Source organism: Rattus rattus, chromosome 17, assembly GCF_011064425.1.
Source record: "Rattus rattus isolate New Zealand chromosome 17, Rrattus_CSIRO_v1, whole genome shotgun sequence".
NCBI classification, from domain to species: domain Eukaryota; kingdom Metazoa; phylum Chordata; class Mammalia; order Rodentia; family Muridae; genus Rattus; species Rattus rattus.
The window spans coordinates 12,907,312-12,926,632 of record NC_046170.1 but is presented as its reverse complement, the minus strand read 5'-3'; the positions used below and the strand labels follow the sequence as shown (position 1 = coordinate 12,926,632).

At 45.3% G+C, this 19,321-nt stretch overlaps 1 protein-coding gene and 1 pseudogene across 1 annotated transcript; both read left to right on the top strand.

Annotated features, from left to right (window-relative positions):
• The first annotated feature begins 5,983 nt into the window (after window positions 1-5,983).
• LOC116886607 lies at window positions 5,984-6,603 on the top strand (annotated as a pseudogene).
• An 8,054-nt stretch (window positions 6,604-14,657) lies between these two features.
• Window positions 14,658-16,642, top strand: Ciao2b (cytosolic iron-sulfur assembly component 2B). Its single transcript, XM_032888025.1, has 5 exons — window positions 14,658-14,853; window positions 15,010-15,089; window positions 15,331-15,456; window positions 15,951-15,996; window positions 16,395-16,642. The coding sequence occupies exons 1-5, from the start codon at window positions 14,706-14,708 to the stop codon at window positions 16,490-16,492; spliced, it is 498 nt and encodes a 165-aa protein (XP_032743916.1). The 5' UTR covers window positions 14,658-14,705; the 3' UTR covers window positions 16,493-16,642.
• The last annotated feature ends 2,679 nt before the right edge of the window (window positions 16,643-19,321 follow it).

The window sequence follows — 19,321 nt, the reverse complement described above, 5'->3', positions numbered from 1 at the left end:
CTTATTTATGTATCTATTTAATAAGTGATGGGTAACACATATTTTAAGGAGATCTGGACTTACACTTGCCCATTAGTCCCTCTAGCCTGAGACAGTGTCTGTGTGTGTTTGTGTCTCTGTCTCTCTGTCTGTCTGTCTGTCTGTGTATTTTGGAGTCTGCTGAAGTTTCTCCTCAAACCTCAGGGCATGGAGGTTCATGTTCCCCTGCTCAGGGCATCTGTGAATATGTTTGACTGTGATGTGTGTCCATGTATGGACAGCTATTTCTAACTTTCACAGATGCCCCTGAGACTCTTTGGTTAATTCTGGGCCTTTTATTAAAAAATAAAAACTTTCTCCTATCCTTTATGCCATCATATAAAGGTGACAAATTGTGTTCAACCTGTCTCTGTGTTCCCCTAAAGCATTTTCTCCTTGTCAGAAATGTTTCTGTCCCACCTATTTTCACCACAGGAAGCCTTACCTGGCTACAGAAAATGATGCTTCATGCTCTGTATCCTCTGTTACTATGAGTTTCCGCTAGAGTTACCCTTGTAGATTCCAGGGAGTTTCCACTGCACTGGGTTTCCCCAAAATATCCCCAAATCCCAGTCATCTCTTCTAGCACTCTGTCCTTCCATCCCTCCCCTGCTCCTGATTCCTGCTTCTGTTCCCCCACATGCCCATTCCACCCAAAAACATCTGCTTTACTTCTCCTTCCCTGGGAGTTCCATGTTCCTCACTTGAGACCTCCTTGCTACTTAGTTTCTCTGAGTCATCTGTGGACTGTAGTGTGATTGTTCTTTACTTAACAGCTAATATCCAGTCGTAAGTGAGTTTGTCTTTCTGTGTCAGGGTCACCTCACTAGGGGTGATTATTTTTTTCTAGTTCCATCTATTTGACTGCAAATTTCATGGTGCCGTGTTTTCCTAGCAACTGAGTCGTCCCCCATTGTGTAAATGTAATACATTTTCTTTATCCATACTTCAGTTGAGGGACATCTAGGTTGTTTCCAATTTCTGGCTATTATGAATAAAGCTGCTATGAACATAATTGAGCAAGTGTCCTTGTGGTAGGATGGAGCATCCATTATGTAAATACCCAAGAGAGGTATAGCTGGGTTTTGAGATAAATCAATTCCAAATTATCCTAGGAACTGCCATACTGACCTACAATTTGTTCTGCCTACAAAATGTTCTGCGGTAATGGTGGTGCAGAACATGTGGGAATGGTCAACTAATGACTGATCCAACTTGAGGCCCATGTCATGAGAGGGAGCACATGCCTGACACTGCCTGGATGGCCAGGAACCAGAGTCTGGAATGCCCAGAGACCTAAGATAGAACCAAACACTTGCCCAAAAAGTTAATGAAATGATTCCAAATGATAGTCTGCTAGTCTCACAGATCTATGTCTAATCCAGTTGTCATCACCAAGGCTTCAATCAGCATCTGATGGGAGCAGTTGCAGACACTCACAGTCAAACATTAGGCAGAGCTTGGGAATTCTTTGATGAGTGGGAAACAGAATTGTAGGAGGGGTCAAGGACACCCCAATAACACAGCCGCAGAATCATCAAAGTAGGGCTCATAAGGATTCATGGAGACTGAAGCAGCAATCATGGGGCCTGCATAGGACTGTGCTAGGTCCTCTGCATACATATTATAGTTGTGTAGCTTAGTGTTCTTGTGGGACTCCTAACTGTAGAAGTGGGGTGTTTGTGATTCTCTTGCCTACTCTTGAGACCCTTTCCCTCCTCCAGGGTTACCTTGACAATGAGAGTTTGCACCTAGTCTTATTGTAACTTGTTCAGCCATGTTCAGTTGATATCCCTGGGAGGCTAGCTCCTTTCTGAGAGGAAAGAGAGGAAGAAGTGGATCTGAATTGGAGGACAGGAAACCTGGCATTCTAGAAGGACTTCAGGTGCCATGCTACATCTGTCCAAGAGGCCAGGGAAGGAGCAGAAACTACAGGTGTGGCTTTGCCTTACCTGCTGGCTCTTGGCTCCCTGTGACTTCTGCCTTATCGGTTCCTCTGCAATAAGAACTTTGCCCCATCCAACCAAATTTCCACACCTACACCCCTAAATGTACAAAATCCTGCCTGAACCAGGCCAATCCTTTCTGTTTCCTGCTGTGAGATTTGTCAGGAGCCTTCATAGGACAAGCTAATAACTATCAAGTGATCTTCCTGAGATGGTCTGCTTCTGATTTTAATCCGTAACAGATTTGCTCAATAGGCAAATTTCCAGGGGAAATTCATTTTAGGGAAGATTCCTGCTATTAATATGCTTTCCTGTTATTATTAAACATATATAAAAATCACTAGGTATTAGCCCACCCTTTTGAGCAGATCCCTGCAGAGCTACAAAGATATACTGTCGTGTAGTAATACAATATAGACAAATAGATGACTTCTTAATTCTTAATGATGATCCTATAAGAATTCCTAAAATTTTATCGGTGATTATTAAGCTCTTTTATAGTGGGACTATTAGATCCTTTTCTGATAGTCAAAACTGCAATGAGAACTCAGTCTCCCAAGTGTCACCAGTTAATTGCTCTTAGATAGTAACAAGACTTTCTACTACCAAGAGCACATTTCAAGAGATTGTAAAACAATTAACCAAAGGTCATTAAAAGGGAACTAACAGTTTATAATATGTGATAGAACAAAAGATAAAATATTGACTGGGTTTATCTATACAAAACGTCACTAACAATTTAGTTACAGTTTTCAACTTTCAGTGAACCTGTGGAGCTGTGACAGGTGATAGATGTTTAGCCAGATAATGACTCCTAATGGATATGCATGTAAACATTCTCTATGGTAAACTTCTATTTCAATTTATGATTTGATTTTATGTGTGAACTTGTGATGAACCTTTTAACATGTGGTCATGTATTCTGAAAGATGTGTGATTACAGGACAATAAGATGAGAAGAATAATTTTTCCTTTGCCCTGCTTAGGATCTTTCCACTTTCCCCTTTTTCTTAGTTAGCTTCCACATGAAACTTTTTATAACTCCATAATAAATGCTGTAATCACTTTTCAAAGTGTCCCTTTTTCTTTGACTTCTGACTAGCAAGCTTGAAAGTTAGAGCCCAGCAGTTCCTAAAGAGATAAAACAAAGGCCACATTACTTAATCCCCCCATCCCACCCCACCCCATCCCCCCAGCTGTTAGACTACAGGTGTCAATTGCATAAGCCAGCAGCTTTTTACCCTCAGAAGGACCAAGAAAGTTTTTAGGACTTTTTCGAAGTTATCATCAGCATCTCAGTATAGTAAGAGAGTTAACACATCCAGAGACCCTCAGACTTTGAAGCCACACCAGAGTCCCACTCCGTGCCTCATCTCTACCCTCTCCAGGCCAGGAGGCTCTCAGCAGATTCTCATCTTGTAGCAGCAGCACAGGTTCAGGCCTGAGATTCAACCTTGCCTTTGGCTAGACTTCCCGATTGGCTGTATGTTGTAGCCTGTGAGTTCCTGCTTCTCCTCCAGCATGTGCATGGTGAGACTGTCTGAAGGAGGAGGGCCAGAGCTGTCCCAGTTCGGTAGAATCAAAGGCTGAGCTTGTGGGATGGAAGGCACCAGGGAGGGGGGAGGAGCTGGTAGAGATGACTATCATCCCTGTCTAGACTCGCCAGCTACCAAGAGTGACAGACACAGAGACTATTATTATTTCTTATACCTCAGTCCTTAACTTAGGCTATTTCCAACTTGGCTCATACTGCTTAAATTAACCGGGTTATTCTATTCTACATTCGCCACGTGGCCTGTTACCTCTAACTCAGTCCCAGTACATACAACTTCCTGTGTCTGCCTTGCTAATCTCTCACATCTCAGTTCTTCCCACAGCTCCTATCTCTACTCAGATGTCCCTCTCCTGCCTCAGCTGTCGTCATCAGTAATTTATTAAACCAATAAGAAGACGATGGAGAAGATATTTACAAAACACTGAAACTGGTGACACTTCATAAAAAAAACAATACCAAAGTCTGGAGAATACTCAGCTCTCTGCTGGCATGGAAATCAACTCTTTTTTTTTTTTTTTATCTTTATTAACTTGAGTATTTCTTATTTACATTTCGATTATTATTCCCCTTCCCGGTTTCCAGGCCAACATCCCCTAACACCTCCCCCTCCCTTCTCTATGGGTGTTCCTCCCCATCCTCCCCCATTACCGCCTCCCCCAACAATCACATTCACTGGGGGTTCAGTCTTGGCAGGACCAAGGGCTTCCCCTTCCACTGGTGCTCTTACTAGGCTGTTCAATGCTACCTATGAGGTTGGAGCCCAGGGTCAGTCCATGTATAGTCTTTGGGTAGTGGCTTAATCCCTGGAAGCTCTGGTTGGTTGGCATTGTTGTTCATATGTGGTCTCGAGCCCCTTCAAGCTCTTCCAGTCCTTTCTCTGATTCGGAAATCAACTCTTAAATAATACAAAGGCAACCTTTACACAGTGCACAAAAAGATTATTATTATCTTTTTATCCCAATGTCTCCTTTTGTCCAGTAAAAGATTCTTTTTCTAAAATAAATAAACCATATACAATAAGGAAATTATAGAAACTATATCATAAGATTACATTTACAATGTCTAATTGATTTGTATTTGGCAACCTTGGAGAAAGTACTCCATCTGTATCTTATCTTGGTGAGTTCAAAGTTCTGTACCTAATCAATTTCTATTATAAATTGCATTACCAATCTATAAATATCTTTTTTAGACCTTAAACCCTTTTTTTAAAACCTAAACAAATCAAGCTTAATGTGAGACTATAACTATCTAGTTTTCAATCCCATCAGAGACTTGAGAAGGATAAATATTACTTGAGTAAACAGGAAGTAGAAAGCCACTTCCAAAACTCCAGAAATGACAAAGACTGTTGCCTGCCTGGACAACCACCCAAGGTTCCTCTGCAACATTGGGGCATCCATCTATCCTTAGCCTACAGGCCCAGAATATCTGACAGACTTATCTGTGAAGCCGGAATATTGAAGCACTGGCCTACCTTGACTCTGCAAAGTTAGTCAATTGACTTCCCAGTGTCCTGTTTGTCCACAGCTTGGACAGCATGCTGTCATCAGTCGAGACAAAGGCAGTTTTTTTGCCCAATGCCTAGTTTTGCCACATTTGAAGCAAACTCTATATGGAGGTTCCGCAATGCCCATCATCTTCTTTTAAATAGTATGGGGGTGCTGCCAGAAGCTGATGTGTCTCACAGTCATAAAAGCCTTTTGTTATTAATACATATTAAATGCCATAATATCTCCAAATGGATAAGAATAATGGCTCATCTTCTCCTCATTTCCAAGTTTCTAGAACAGTCTTTTTCCTGCAATTTTTAGTAATTGTGTATAATGTGGATTGGCAGAATTTTCATTAGAAAGTAAAACTTGACCAGGAATGAAAAGAAACACTCATTAGCCAATAAAAGAAACGCTGGGGTGAAAAAAATAAGAAGTAAAAGTGTATTCTGACTTGCTATCTGCTGAACAGTCCTTGGAAAGTTTCCTATCTATGACAACCCTTAATAGTTTCATGATAGGAAAAGCAAGAAATCAGACAAAGGGATCCATTCAACTTCACCGTCTGACAATATTAGAGTTACAAGAGAAGGATGAATAAGTTTCTATGGATTTAGCTTTGTAGGTGTTACTTACACTGAGCCAAGAAGTTTGTAGGGGCATGTATTCTTCCATAAGAGAATACCATGAAAATGAAGTGTGGAGGGTTTCATTGAGACACAATTCCTATGCTCATTAAATAACATTACCTAATGTTATTAACACACATGTTTTGCTTATTGGAAATATAATTTTATAAATATAATGTAAGTCATAAATGTGGCTACCAGGTGATTTGTAAATGTTTACACCTAGATGAATAGCAGTTTGAAGTCTATTAACTTCTCAAAATGTCAGACTGAAGATTCCTGAGAAGTTTACAAGAGTATGCTCAAATGGAAACATCAGCTCATTAATAAACTAGATTAGAAATGGTTTTAAAATTAGGTAAAAGGGCTGTGGCCCAGCCACAGGCTGTGGTGGTTTCCTCTGTTGCCAGCGTGTCAGGTATGGGTTCGGCCAATGGTCCGGGTCCCCAGCAACAGCCGCAACTAACCCAACTAGTGGGTTCTGCCCAGAGCGGGCTCCTGCAGCAACAGCTACAGGACTTCAATCCCGTGCAGTGCTACAAGATCCTCATCCTGCAACTGAAGGAGAGTCTCCAGACTTTGATGAAGGTTGCAGCCCAGAACCTGATTCAGAACACTAACATTGACAACGGACAGAAAAGCAGTGATGGACCATACAGCGCTTTGACAAGTGTCTGGAGGAGTTTTATGCACTCTGTGATCAGCTGGAACTCTGCTTGCACCTGGCCCACGAGTGCCTTTCACAGAGCTGTGACAGCGGCAAGCACTCTCCAACACTGGTACCCACAGCCACAAAGCTAGATGCAGGGCAGCCAGACAGGCTGCCCTACCCGCAGTACCTGGCTGTCATCAAAGCCCAGATTACCTGTGCCAAAGGCATTCACACTGCCCTGCTGGACTGTGCCAGCAAGGTCACTGGCAAGACTACTGCACCCTCAACTGGCCCTAGGGGCGGCCTCTGAGGTCTTGGTGAAGGGAGAGGTAGAGAATGAAGTCTGGCCTGAGGGAAAACAGGTGGTTCCTGTTACTGATTTATTTGTCCTGCCACAGTTAGTAGCTGAAACCAGCAGGGGGCAGCAGAGACTAGCAGGCAGCACAGGCCTCAACCCCACCTCCGTTGCCCCCACCACTCCTAACTGCTGATGACCTCTGTTCTGGAGACTCCCGTCTCCCACCTGGCCCTGGCATAGCGCTGACTGGGCCCTTTAAACCTTCCTCAGTCTAAAAATAAAATAAAATAAAATAAAATAAAATAAAATAAAATAAAATAAAATAAAATGCTGTATTAAATGACACATTATGCAGATCTCTGAGTTGTTTGAAGACCTTCTATCTAAAGTATATCTGAACAGGCACAGGAGCTTGTTTCTAGCTAGCTATTTAGTATCTGCCTAACTTTGAAAACTATCTTTGAAAACTAATTTTTTCAAAGCCTACTTTTAATGATGGTTCTTAAATGCTTTAACCTCCCTTCTAGCTCACTACCCACCAGAGGTAGTGGAAAAGAAAGGATATGGGGAAGTGGACCTGTTTAGAAATGGTTCTTTGGGCAGAAGGAACACCCATTCAGAGCCTGCTCCACATGTGGCCCATACATATACAGCCACCCAATTAGACAAGATGGATGAAGCAAAGAAGTGCAGGCCGACAGGAACCGGATGTAGATCTCTCCTGAGAGACACAGCCAGAATACAGCAAATACAGAGGCGAATGCCAGCCTCAAACCACTGAACTGAGAACAGGAACCCCGTTGAAGGAATCAGAGCAAGGACTGGAAGACCTTGAAGGGGCTCAAGACCCCATATGAACAACAATGCCAACCAACCAGAGCTTCCAGGGACTAAGCCACTACCCAAAGACTATACATGGACTGACTCTGAACTCTAACCTCATAGGTAGCAATGAACAGCCTAGTAAGAGCACCAGTGGAAGGGAAAGCCCTTGGTCCTGCTAAGACTGAACCCCCAGTGAATGTGATTGTTGGGGGGAGGGCGGCAATGGGGGAGAATGGGAGGGGAACACCCAGAGAAGGGAAGGGGAAGTGTTAGGGGATGTTGGCCTGAAACCGAAAGGTAATAACATTCAAATGTAAATAAGAAATACTCAAGTTAATAAAAAAAAAAAAAAAGAAAAAGAAAGAAAAAAAGAAAAAAAGAAATGGTTCTTTGGTGCAAATCCTGCCTGCGTTGTCAGGAAGTCAACAGTTCAGTTCACAGGCCAGCAGTGGCAGCTTGATCCACTGGCAAACACTTCACAGATCTATCAGCAGTCCAGCTCAGTAGTGTCAGGATAGCAGCACATAGCATGACCTAGCAGGAACAGCCAGGCAGGAGGGATTTGGAGCAGCAGGGGTGTCAGGAGCTGCTCTCTCCACAAGCAAAGATCAGCGAAGATGCAACACCAGCAAGCATGCACAGCTAGCTCCGTAAGCCAACCGAGCCCAGCCAAGCCTCATGCTCCTCTTCCTGTCTGTTGAGTCCTATTTATACTCCCTCCGAATATCACGTATCCTCCATGGGTCTTGCCTCAGCCCGTGTGTCTGTCTCAGCTAACATCACTCTGCCAATCAGCCCACATACTCGGAAGTGGCAACAAGCTACAGCAAACCACCAGGGGCTTTGGTGCGTTTCTCTCTATGGAGTTCTGACAAAAGATGCTCAACTCAGCAATGCAAGCCTGACCAATACGTGCTCACGTGTCCTTTCAAATGGAAGAAAGGGTTTATTGAGCTTACCCTTCCACACTGCTGTTCATCACCAGAGGAAGTTAGGACACAAACTTGGAGGCAGGAACTGATACAGAGGCCATGAAGGGTACTGCTTACTGGATTGCTTCCCCTGGCTTGTTCAGCTTAACCCGGGACCACCAGCCCAGGGACAGCACCATCCACAATGGGCCCTCCCACTCTTGATCACTAATTGAGAAAACGCCTTACAGCTGGATCTCATGGAGGCATTTCCTCAAGGGAGGCTCCTTTCTCTGTGGTAACTCCAGTTTGTGTCAAGTTGACACACAAAACCAGCCACTACAGCCCTCAGTGGCTCCAAGCTCAGTGTCATAGAGCCAGTGTCTTTAATTGGACACCATGGTAATCTTCCAAAACCTTGGCTGCTGCACCAACTGTAGGAGGGTCCCCATGCATTCTGCTGCATTGACTTTCAGAGAGTCTTATTGATGATGACAAAGACCACAGAAAATGTAGAATAGAGAGTTCCACTGGTATTTTTCTGTATACAAGGAATTTGTGAGTGTGTGTATGTGTATGTATGTGTGAGTATATTATGTGAGTGTTGTGTGTGAGTGTATGTGTATGAGTGTGTGTATGTATATGTATGTGAGTTTGTGAGATACTGTATATGTGTGTATATGTGTATGTGTGAGTACATGTGTGTGAGTATATGTGTGTGTGTTGTGTGCATGAGAGTATTGCAGGAGTGTGCATGCATGTGTGTATGTGTGGGTGAGTGTGTATGTGTTAGAATATGCGTGTGTTGTGTGTACTGAGTGTGTGTGTGTGTGTGTGTGTGTGTGTGTGTGTGTGTAGCTCAGGGAAGCATCTGAAGTGACATACCACTACACTCCCATTTGATATAATATTTAAGACCAATAACCAAAATTATTGGCAAAGAAATGGAGCAACTGATACAGCCACACTGCGGCTAGAGGGAAACTAAGACGATCACGTGGTGCTTGGGGAGGGCAAACTGGCATTTTCTCTGGAAGTTAAGCATCTGTGCCCTATGACTCAAAAGTTCTACTCTCAGGACATTAGCCTAAAGAAACAAGTGAACGTGATCACACAGTTAAAGGTCCAGTTTGCATGTTTGTGTTTTGTTTTGTTTTGTTTTGTTTTGTGACAGGGTCTCTCTAACATAGCCCTGGCTGTCTGGGAACTCACTATGTAGGTCAGGCTGGCCCAAACTCACAGATCCTCCTGCCTCTGCCTCCCCAAGTCTTGTTTGAAATAAGCCGGAGGCGCTCGGATGTGTACCAACAGGTGAGTGGGTAACAGTGCGGCGTGTTCACTCACAGTCAAAGAAAAATGACATCCGAATATCAAAGGCATTGTGCTCAGTGACAGAACCTTCCACGTGTGATTCTTTTCTGTGATGGAGGAGTCAAGGCTCTGGTGTTTCTGAACTATATTCCATTTCCAAACTTCCAGAAAGGTGTTAGATGTTGCCTGGGAACAGGGCTCAGGTCAATGCTTAATGAAAAGGAGCACAGAGAAACATTTTTTTAGCCAGAAAATAACAAATATTCTCTATATTTGAAGTGGTTGTGGTTGCATGCGCATTTTTATTCCAATTTACTAAGCTATGGAGGTAAATGGGTGAATTTGAGTGTGTTATCACTGGACGGTAAAGATCCTCAAAAATGAGACATACTGAAATCTAAAGTGCCCGCTGACACTCCTGATGAAGGGCCCTGTTCGCCTGCTGAAATGTGCTTGCAACCAGCAACGTGTTCCGGCTCCATTCAGAGCATCATCTCCCTTCTCCCAGTGCTCAAAGGCTGGCTAGCAAGCGCCTAAGCCCTTGTGGCAAACTTTATCTTTGACTGCCCTCTGGTGTTGAAAGTGAGTAATGCAAGACTCCTCGCTTCAGTAGACGAAATGCAGCGGCTGAAAAGACCTTCGTGTTACAAGCCTTAGAAAGATCAAGAACTGAAGGCAAATACCTAAACATAATAAAAGCGATATACACAAGCCCACAGTCAACATGAAATTAAATGGAGAGAAACTTGAAGCAATCCCACTAAAATCGGGGTTAAGACAAGGCTGCCCTTGTCTGGAGGGATGGCTCAGTGGTTAAGAGCATTGACTGCTTGAACTCAGGACCTCTGGAAGAGCAGTCAGTGCTCTTAACCACTGAGTCATCTCTCCAGCCCCAGGATCGAGCTTCTTTATGACAAAGATGTTTTAGGAAAACATGAAGTCAACACAATTTGACACTTTTATATAAAGACATCTTAGAGGGTTTCCTTTTTGTGAGGGTGAGAATGACAATAAAGTAAGAATGGAAATTAATGACATAGAGGACCAAGGAGAATGGGGGTGTCACAGGAGCCAGGAGTGTGCAGGGAACTAAAAAAGGCAGATGGGTCCTCCATACATGGAACATAGGGACACAGGGAACAGCAATCCTTTGTATTGGCTATGTCTGAGCCTTCTGACACCCACATCCTCCTTTCAGACATGCACATTTAAACATCTTCACAGTGTAGTATGATCATGCAGTGTGAGCCTCACCATGTCTAAAGAACCTTTAGAATAGGAACAGACATCAGTGGGCATCAAGAAACCAGAATGGTTCTTGTGGGCACACATACACTGTCCCAGGCTAGAAAGAATAGTGGACTGGTGCTCGGTTTTTTTGTTGTTGTTGTTGTTGTTTTGTTTTGTTTTGTTTTTGTTTTTGTTTTTGTTTTTTAATGCCACTCAAACAGGAACAGGGTTATACAAATGGGCAAATTGTTTTAAAATATCCATTATGAGTGGCCTTTAATCTACAGAAGCTGTTGGAGGCGTTTTTCCACTGTTGGCAACTTTGCTGGCTGAAGTGGAGGCCTTTGGACACTAAGTTTTGAAAGTGTCTATGGCTCGTGTCTGTATGTTGAAGACCAATGTCCAGTGTGATGGTATTAAGATTCAGGCCAATCAGGTCTGGGTTATGAGTACTACACTGTATTTCCTCTACCCAGAAAGACAAAAAGGGAAATCATTAAACCAGATAGTTAACACACACCGTGCAGCAAATCTGCTGGTATCTGAATCTTTATTTAGAAATCACATAGCTCATGACATATACACACATACATATGAAACATATTCATATCTCTAGATATAGATAGATAGACAGACAGACATAGATATTGAACAGGTTATCTTTGAATCCCTGAGCTCATGAAATCCTCCAGGCTCAGTCTTCCTAGTAGTTGGGACACACATATTTACCACAGCACTCATCTTACAATGATTTTGCTATGGCAGCTTGGGTTATCTATAAGCCATTTACAGACTGAGAAAACTCGAGGCTTGCTAAGAGGTGGACATAAGGTTGTGGTACCCACTCACCTCTGTCTCCTCCAATGCTTCAGATTCATTAAAGACGTCTGGGACTTGGAGAAGAAGTGGAAAAGGATGGAGAGAAGATAAGGTAAGGAAGAGGGAAAGGGAGCCAGGTCACTGGGGTGTGAAGGAAAGTTGCCATTCATTAAGTCAGACACGTGCAATGTCCAAAGAGAAATTAGTGAGCATGTGAAGCAAGACAGGACACCGGCAGGCTTGGTACCAAGCAGCCTGCATAAGTGTTAGTGGAACAGACAGATGAGAAGCAGGCGCTTGGATATATGGGAGGAAACACAAGATGACTTATTGGATGAAGGCATTTGCTGCAATGCCTGGGGATGACCTGCATTCCACTCCTGGAAACCACATGCTGGAAGAGAGAACTACTCCTGAAACTTGTCCTCTGACCTCCACTTAACACACTGTGGCATATGCCCTCTTCTCAAATATAGTTAAAATGTTAACGAACATGAGACTCTTCACAACGGTGCTGGAAATCCCTGTGGGGTTAAGAGGAAAGAACCACAGCAGCCTGACCCAGAGCTCAGAGCTCCCTTAATCCCCTGGGCCCCAGGAGAACTTACATTGCTGGTTTCATCCTTCACACCACCCCACAGTTTAGGTGGCCTCGGGGCGGGGGGCAGGGGTAAACCAGAGCAGCCCTAGAGGTAGCTGGGCATACCACTCAGATGAAAGACGCTTTACTCAACATACCCCTGCCCCCATGTTGTGGGTCATGATTGGACTGACTGAGTTGAGTCTGTTCTAATAGCTGTCGCCACAGTGTGGGTGTTGCTACCTCCTTGTGACCTTTAGGTCAGCCTTGTCAAGGTACTCTTGTTTCCAAACACTGGTTTTACCCCTCGGGAACTGCTGCCATCATTCAATCCAGCAATGGGCCACATGTGCTGGTCCCAATGGCACAAGTCTGTCTCCCACCATTTCTGCCTCTCCTGATCTACAGAAAGAACTGTGGGAATCACATTGCATATTTCCCGTTCTCTAGACTCACAAGCTGGACATGACATCACTCATGCCAAGAATGATGTTTCTGCCTGCTAAGGCACTCGTGACCTTCCATAGCCTGGCTGACAGCAAGGAAATGAGACAGTCTGGTAGGGAGGGGCTATGGGATAAAGTAAATGCTACCTCCTCAGGGCAGATCAGATTCAACTGGCCTAGTAGGAGATCATTCTGGTCCACATTAGATGCCCTGAGGCGAGAAACCTCAAGGGGATGCACAGCTGAGCTACTAATAGGATCTACAGACTGCCTGACATATCCCCTTCACCAAGGAAGCCAAGCTGTGCCTTTGCCCCAGGTCCAGGTGGAGTGTGTGGGGAACAGAACACAGGGGCCTTCTAACTGTATGTGGGGGATATGAGGTAGGAGTTTCTGTATCTCTCTGGGCAAGGAAGACCTTTTCATTGACCAGTGACGGAGGGAACATTCCGAACCAAATGCCTGAGGGAAGGACTTATTGTCATTATTATCCTGTGGTAAGGGACAGCTACAACCACAACCACACCCACAGCCACTCACATGACCACATCCCAACCACCACCTAGAGGTTTCTAACCTCCAAGACCAACACCCCTCAGAGCTCTTTATGCTGAACTGGATCGTGTGTTGGGTGTCCTCAGAAATATCTGACCCTCCTAATGCTACAAGAGGTCCTGTGGTTAGAAGTTCATTGGGTAGGTGCACTATTCCCACACAGTCAATTACCCTCCCCTCCGTGGTGCCTCCTCACTTCCAGTCTCAGCCTCTGATTCTACACAATTGTGTAATTTTTACCAGGTCCCTGTCCCTTCAAGAGTCTCATCCTGCAGTGGGAAGAAGAGAATCAAGAGCCCACATACCATAGCATTTAAACAGCCGTAAAGTCTGCCTGGACACATTGTCTTCAGAATCTTGGTTTGTGTCTAGGTATGCTGTGTTTCTCAGACAGCAACAGAATACATACATATCAAGGCCTCCTCCAGAAGTTTGGTTTGGACAGCTGGTAGGCTGGGCACAGGGTGTGCCTGGTAATGTCTTTCCTGCAGGACAGCAGTACTGAATACGTTGCAGTGAGCCTCTGACCAGCAAGGAGGGGACAGCAATGGAGCTTTTAAGACATCGAGAACTTTTCTCTTAAGTCTTGGCTCGCTGTGTTAACTGCCCCTGTAACACATTCCCATGGTAGGAGATTGACTGGAAAGAATAATGCAGAAACCTATAACTGAGTACACGCTCAGGACCCAGATGGAGAATAGAGCCCACCTTCAGGGAATTTGATCTGGGTGAGGAGAACTGCATGTGTATTTATGAGGGGAGAGGAGAGTTGGGGGGGTGGAGGGGAGACATCATTCCCTATAACTCCTTTTTGCTTTCAGGACTCATAGTTTAGGGGATCCACCTTCAAGTATACACATCTATTTTAGTTCCTGGTCAGAGAGGCTACATCGGTCCTCCCAGACTCGTGAATATGACGTTTTTTAATGACACCCATGCCCCGTAGGCCTTTCTTTTTCAGTAGAATTTAGGACCGCTTCTCTATTTAACATGCATGTAACTAGTGCTGCCTATCCCTACTAGGGGAAAACAGCCTTTTATCTGATCTGCGGTTCCACGACAGCAGACAGCGAGCTTGAGCGTCCGAATGCCCTTTCAACCCAGCCTCCTGAAAAAGGTCGTGTGGGTTCAATCTTAAAGTGCCCTTGTCAAATGGTGTTGGCTTCCTGCGTTCCCGCCCCCAACAGGATCTCACGGCTAAGAACCGCGGGAGACCCTTCGGATGCCCTGGCCAAAGCTACCAGCATTTTCCCGCCTTTGGAGTAGCCTGCACGACAAACACAACGGTTCTAGCGGACTACCCGCTGGATCCCGGGAGTGTGGCATGTCCCTTGCGCTACCCCGTAGCCACACCACGCCTTCTTCTCGTTCCCAGGAAGTGCGCCGTAGGAGCGGAAGTACACACCACCAGGGGGTTGTGGGAACTGCCGTTCCGGGATGGTGGGCGGCGGCGGTGGCGGCGGCGGCGGCGGGCTCCTAGAGAATGCTAACCCCCTCATCTATGAGCGATCGGGGGAGCGGCCGGTGACGGCGGGTGAAGAAGATGAGGAAGTGCCGGACAGCATCGATGCCCGGGAGATCTTCGATATCCGTTGCTGCTGGGCGCTGGCGGGACAGTGAGGGCTTGGGTATCGGGAAGAAGTGATGTGCAACGCGCTGGTGGAAGGGTGTCCGGGTTAGGCGAGCCCGCAGAGATTTTAACTGGGCCAAAACTTAGAGTTCCTTTTCCTTCACTTGGCACATCTTATTCGCTCCATTAATGACCCGGAGCATCCACTGACACTGGAGGAATTGAACGTAGTAGAGCAGGTTCGAATTCAGGTGAGTAGTTTGCTCAAGTAATCAAAAAGGTACCATTGTAGATCAGAGGCTGGTGTTCTCCGTTCACAAGCACCTAAGAGGATCTTTGGGAGGGGTGGTTGTTTTTCTAGCTTACGAATGTTCATGTTTATGGAGCCCTTAAAAATTGGGTGACTTGCCCAAGTCAGTAAACTAAAGAGAGTGTCTTTGGTCTAGGGCCGGTCGTGTGATCATTGCGATCTGATCTCCCTTATCCATCCAGGTTAGCGACCCGGAGAGCACAGTAGCAGTGGCCTTCACACCCACCATCCCTCACTGCAGCATGGCCACACTAATAGGCCTTTCTATCAAAGTCAAGCTTCTGCGATCCCTTCCCCAGCGGTTCAAGGTCTGTTGGAGTCGATCCCCAAGGGTGAAACAGCTACTGGGGAGCCGGGACATCAGAGTGGAGATTGGAAGGATCCAAACTCACAGAGTTGAACTTCGAGGAAACTCCAAGTCGATGTGACAAGGATATTGGAAATACACCAGAAAATAGGACCGTGGTAGAAAGGGCAGCAGAGGGTTGGGGATTTAGCTCAGTGGTAGAGCGCTTGCCTAGGGAAGTGCAAGGCCCTGGGTTGGTCCCCAGCTCCAAAAAAAAAACCAAAAAAAAAAAAAAAAAAAAAAGGGCAGCAGGGAGCTGTGGCTGGGCTTGATGCAGGCACTGGAAAACGTTTAAATAGTCGCTGACTAGGGCCTGAGCTAAAAATGGATTGACTGCAGGTGGGCTCTGGGTGGGACAGAAGAGCCAGAATGAAGAGGTGTGACTGGGAGGAAGATGGTGTCCAAAAGAAATGGACAGGTGAGTAAGCGCTCATGCCCATGTTGTGTTTCCTGCAGATGGATGTGCACATTACGCCGGGGACCCACGCCTCAGAGCATGCAGGTTAGAGTGGGCTGGTGGGGCCCAAACTGTGGGAGGCCTCCCCATTGCCACAGCAGTGTATGGGGCAAGATTAGGACTAGGGGACTAAGTGAATGAAATGGCCAGACTACAGTCTAGACCAAAGCTGGCCTGACTTAAGTCTCCCGCTTCCCATGACCCTCCCTCCCAAAGTTCTCAAATACACAGGGACAGAGGCGGCATGAGCAGTCCCTGGCCGTGACAGGTATTCCTAGTGAAGAAGCTAGTTATGGCACAGGCGGTAAATATATCCTGATCCAGGCTTGGAGTCCTGAGACGTCAGAAGAGAACCTCATCGGTAGAAATATAATCTATACTGGGGCTAGCAGCCTGGCCGAGTTGCTTTAACCCTGTTTTTCCACCCTTCTTTTCCCACCTAGTGAACAAACAACTTGCAGATAAGGAGCGCGTGGCAGCTGCCCTGGAGAATACCCACCTGCTAGAGGTCGTTAATCAGTGTCTGTCTGCCCGCTCATGAGCCTGGCTTTTGACCACCAGCCTGCACACAGAGGTCCTGGCTTCAGCTCCACAAAAGGCTTCTGGCTTTGTTTTCTTGAATCACTGACAAGGAGAAACTTAACACTTTTTATTTTGTAATAAACCCTTAATTTATATTCATTTTCCAGCATGCCTTAGTATCTCTCATAGTGGACTCATTTGCGGTTGTGGAGTGGAGAGTGTGTGCCTATGAAGGGTAGGTCTGGGAGATGCCCTCATCGCTTCTAATTCCTCCCAATGGAAAGATCATGGCTCACCAGTTAAAAGCACTTACTGCTCTTAAAGACCTGGGTTAGATTCCCTGCACCCATATGGAGGCTTACAATCATCTATAACTTCAGTTCCATGGGATCTAACAACTATTCGGGTCTCCATAGGCACCGGGAACACACGTGATACACATAGGTATAAGCAAATAATCATACACACAAAATAAGTCGGCAAGCTAGGTGTGGTGGTACACACTTTTAGTCCCAGCATTCAGGAGACTGAGGCAGGCAGCCTGGTCTACATAGAGTTCCTGAATAGCCAAGGCACTATAGGGAAACCCTGCCCCCTCCCCAAAAAGTTTTTTAAATTATTTTTTAGCCCTTCCAATGTTTCACTTACCAAAAGTTGCAAATGTTAAAAATAGAAATCTGGAGAATTATATACATATACCTGGATAGCCAAGCCCCCAAAGAATTGAAGTCTATAGATTCAGTTGACCTGTTGTGACCCTGGCCTTGTTTATTTGTGTTTAAGAACTGCTTCTAGAGGGATCTGCAGAAATGTGACCCTTCACTTTAAAGAACCATGTCCTAAATTGACGTAAGTCTGTTGTCTTAGTTTCTTTTCTGTTGCGGTGGTAAGACACCATGACAAAGGCAGCTTAGGAAATGTTTGGTTTAGGGCTTACAGTTTCAGAGGGCTAGTGTCCATGATGGCAGAGCAATGACATGGTGGCAGCAACAGCTGAGAGCTCACGTCCCAATCTACAAGCTGGAGGCAGAGAGAGTGGGGGACTAGAAATCGTTTGCCTTTTGAAACTTCAGATCCCGCCCCCAGGGACAGGCCTTCACCAGCAAGGTCACACCTCCTAATTCTTCCTGGTCCCACCTGCTGGAAAACAAGTATTCAAATGTATGAGCGGGCAGGGGCCATTCTCATTCAAACCACAAAAACTATATAACCATGGTGTTTATCTGACCAAAATATGAGCCATTCTTATCTGGGAATGGCAGTTGCATGCCTGTAATTCCAGCACTTGGGAGGTAGAGGCAGAAGGATCAGAAGTTGAAGTTATCCTCAGCTACACAGTGATTTTTAAGGTCAGCCTGGGCTATGGTCTGTCTCAAAACAAAACTGATATCCACGCTGGTCATGGATAGGTTTGCCAGAAACAGCACTTAGGTTTTTCCCAATGTTTGTGTGTTGTGTCAGGTTCTCTTTAGCTTCTAAGACTTCCTTTTCCCTTCCACTGATAGTCTGTTCTCCATACCTACATACATGAAATAATTTACAAAAGAAAGCAAGCTTTGGGGCCAACGGCTAACTAAGAACATGTACTGTTCTTATAGACGGCCTGATTTTGGTTCCCAGCACTCATATCAGACAGCTCAGAAGCACTGTAACTCTAGCTCCAGAGGACCCAACCCCTCTTCCTGCCTCTGTGGGTACTCAACACACAATGTGGCATATACATACGCATGCATGTAAATTTAAAAATTGGGTTGGTTTGGTTTTACTAATGACTCAGCAGTTTAAAGCACTTGTTCCTCTTGCCCAGAGCCCTGGTTTGATTACTAGCACCCACATGGTAGCTCACAACTATTACTCTAGTTCCAGGGGATTCAATGCTCTCTTGTAGCCTTTGCAGACACCAGGCACTTGTGTTTTGCAGACATATATGCCAACAAAATTCATAAAACGTAAAAGCTCTCCTTTAAAAAGCGAATTTACTTTGGTTCACTGCTTTGGAGGTGACAGTAAGTCCACTTGTAGTTGGTAGCTTTTGGGCCCATGGTGAAGTAGTACATTGTTTCAGAGTACTTGGCAGAGAAATTCTGAAAGGGCCAGGATTGCTGTCTGTGCTTCAAATGTGTGCTCTAGAAGACCTCCCCTTAGGCCCAGCCTCTTAAAAGTTTCCACCACCTCTTTGTAGCTCCACTTGGAAGAATAAGCCTTGGGCACTAGGATCTTAGGAATTTTTTTTAGATCTAGGCTGTAGCACCCACCTTTGTACATCTTCATTCTGTCCACCACCCCCTCAAAAGATCCAGGCAAGTTATTACAAAGTCCCACCATCTGATGTGTTTCTTTGTCAGCTAGAAGTAGTCTAAAGGCTCAAATGAGCTCAGCTCTGGGTGGTTTGCTCTGGGAATGATGTGTATGCTATGACTTAACCTGTAGATATGGTACCTGTTTGCCTAATGACAGAAATGCTTAGCCTAGTCCCCAGGTCAAGATGCTCCTTGTGTCTCCTGACAGGATCCTGGGGAACCCTCACCATCAGTCTTTGGGTAGGGTGGTTGTCACCCCAGGTGGTGGGAAAGAGAAGCTCTGCTCTGTAAGATGATATGGTTGTGTCTGGGGCCTCTGCCTCCTGTTGACCCCCTGCCCAGAGTGTACTTTGTCATCCAGAGAGACTTAGATCTTAGCCAGTGGGAAGCTCTTGTTTGGTACTCTGCCTTGGGATTCCCTGCTTCAGTTCTCTGATGAGAATGCCCATCCCTACTGAAGCCCAGTCGTAACTGGGCAGGGTCCTCGTGGATCCTTATCAGGTAGCCTGAGCACTTTGAAATGTGTCAAATCTCCTGTTCATTTGTTT

Coding starts and splice junctions, on each gene's coding strand:
- Ciao2b (XM_032888025.1), top strand. CDS start 14,706: ATGGTGGGCGGCGGCGGTGGCGGCGGCGGCGGCGGGCTCCTAGAGAAT. Junction 14,854..15,009: donor CGATGCCCGGGAGATCTTCG/ATATCCGTTGCT, acceptor TTCACTTGGCAC/ATCTTATTCGCTCCATTAAT. Junction 15,997..16,394: donor CCACGCCTCAGAGCATGCAG/GTTAGAGTGGGC, acceptor TTTCCCACCTAG/TGAACAAACAACTTGCAGAT.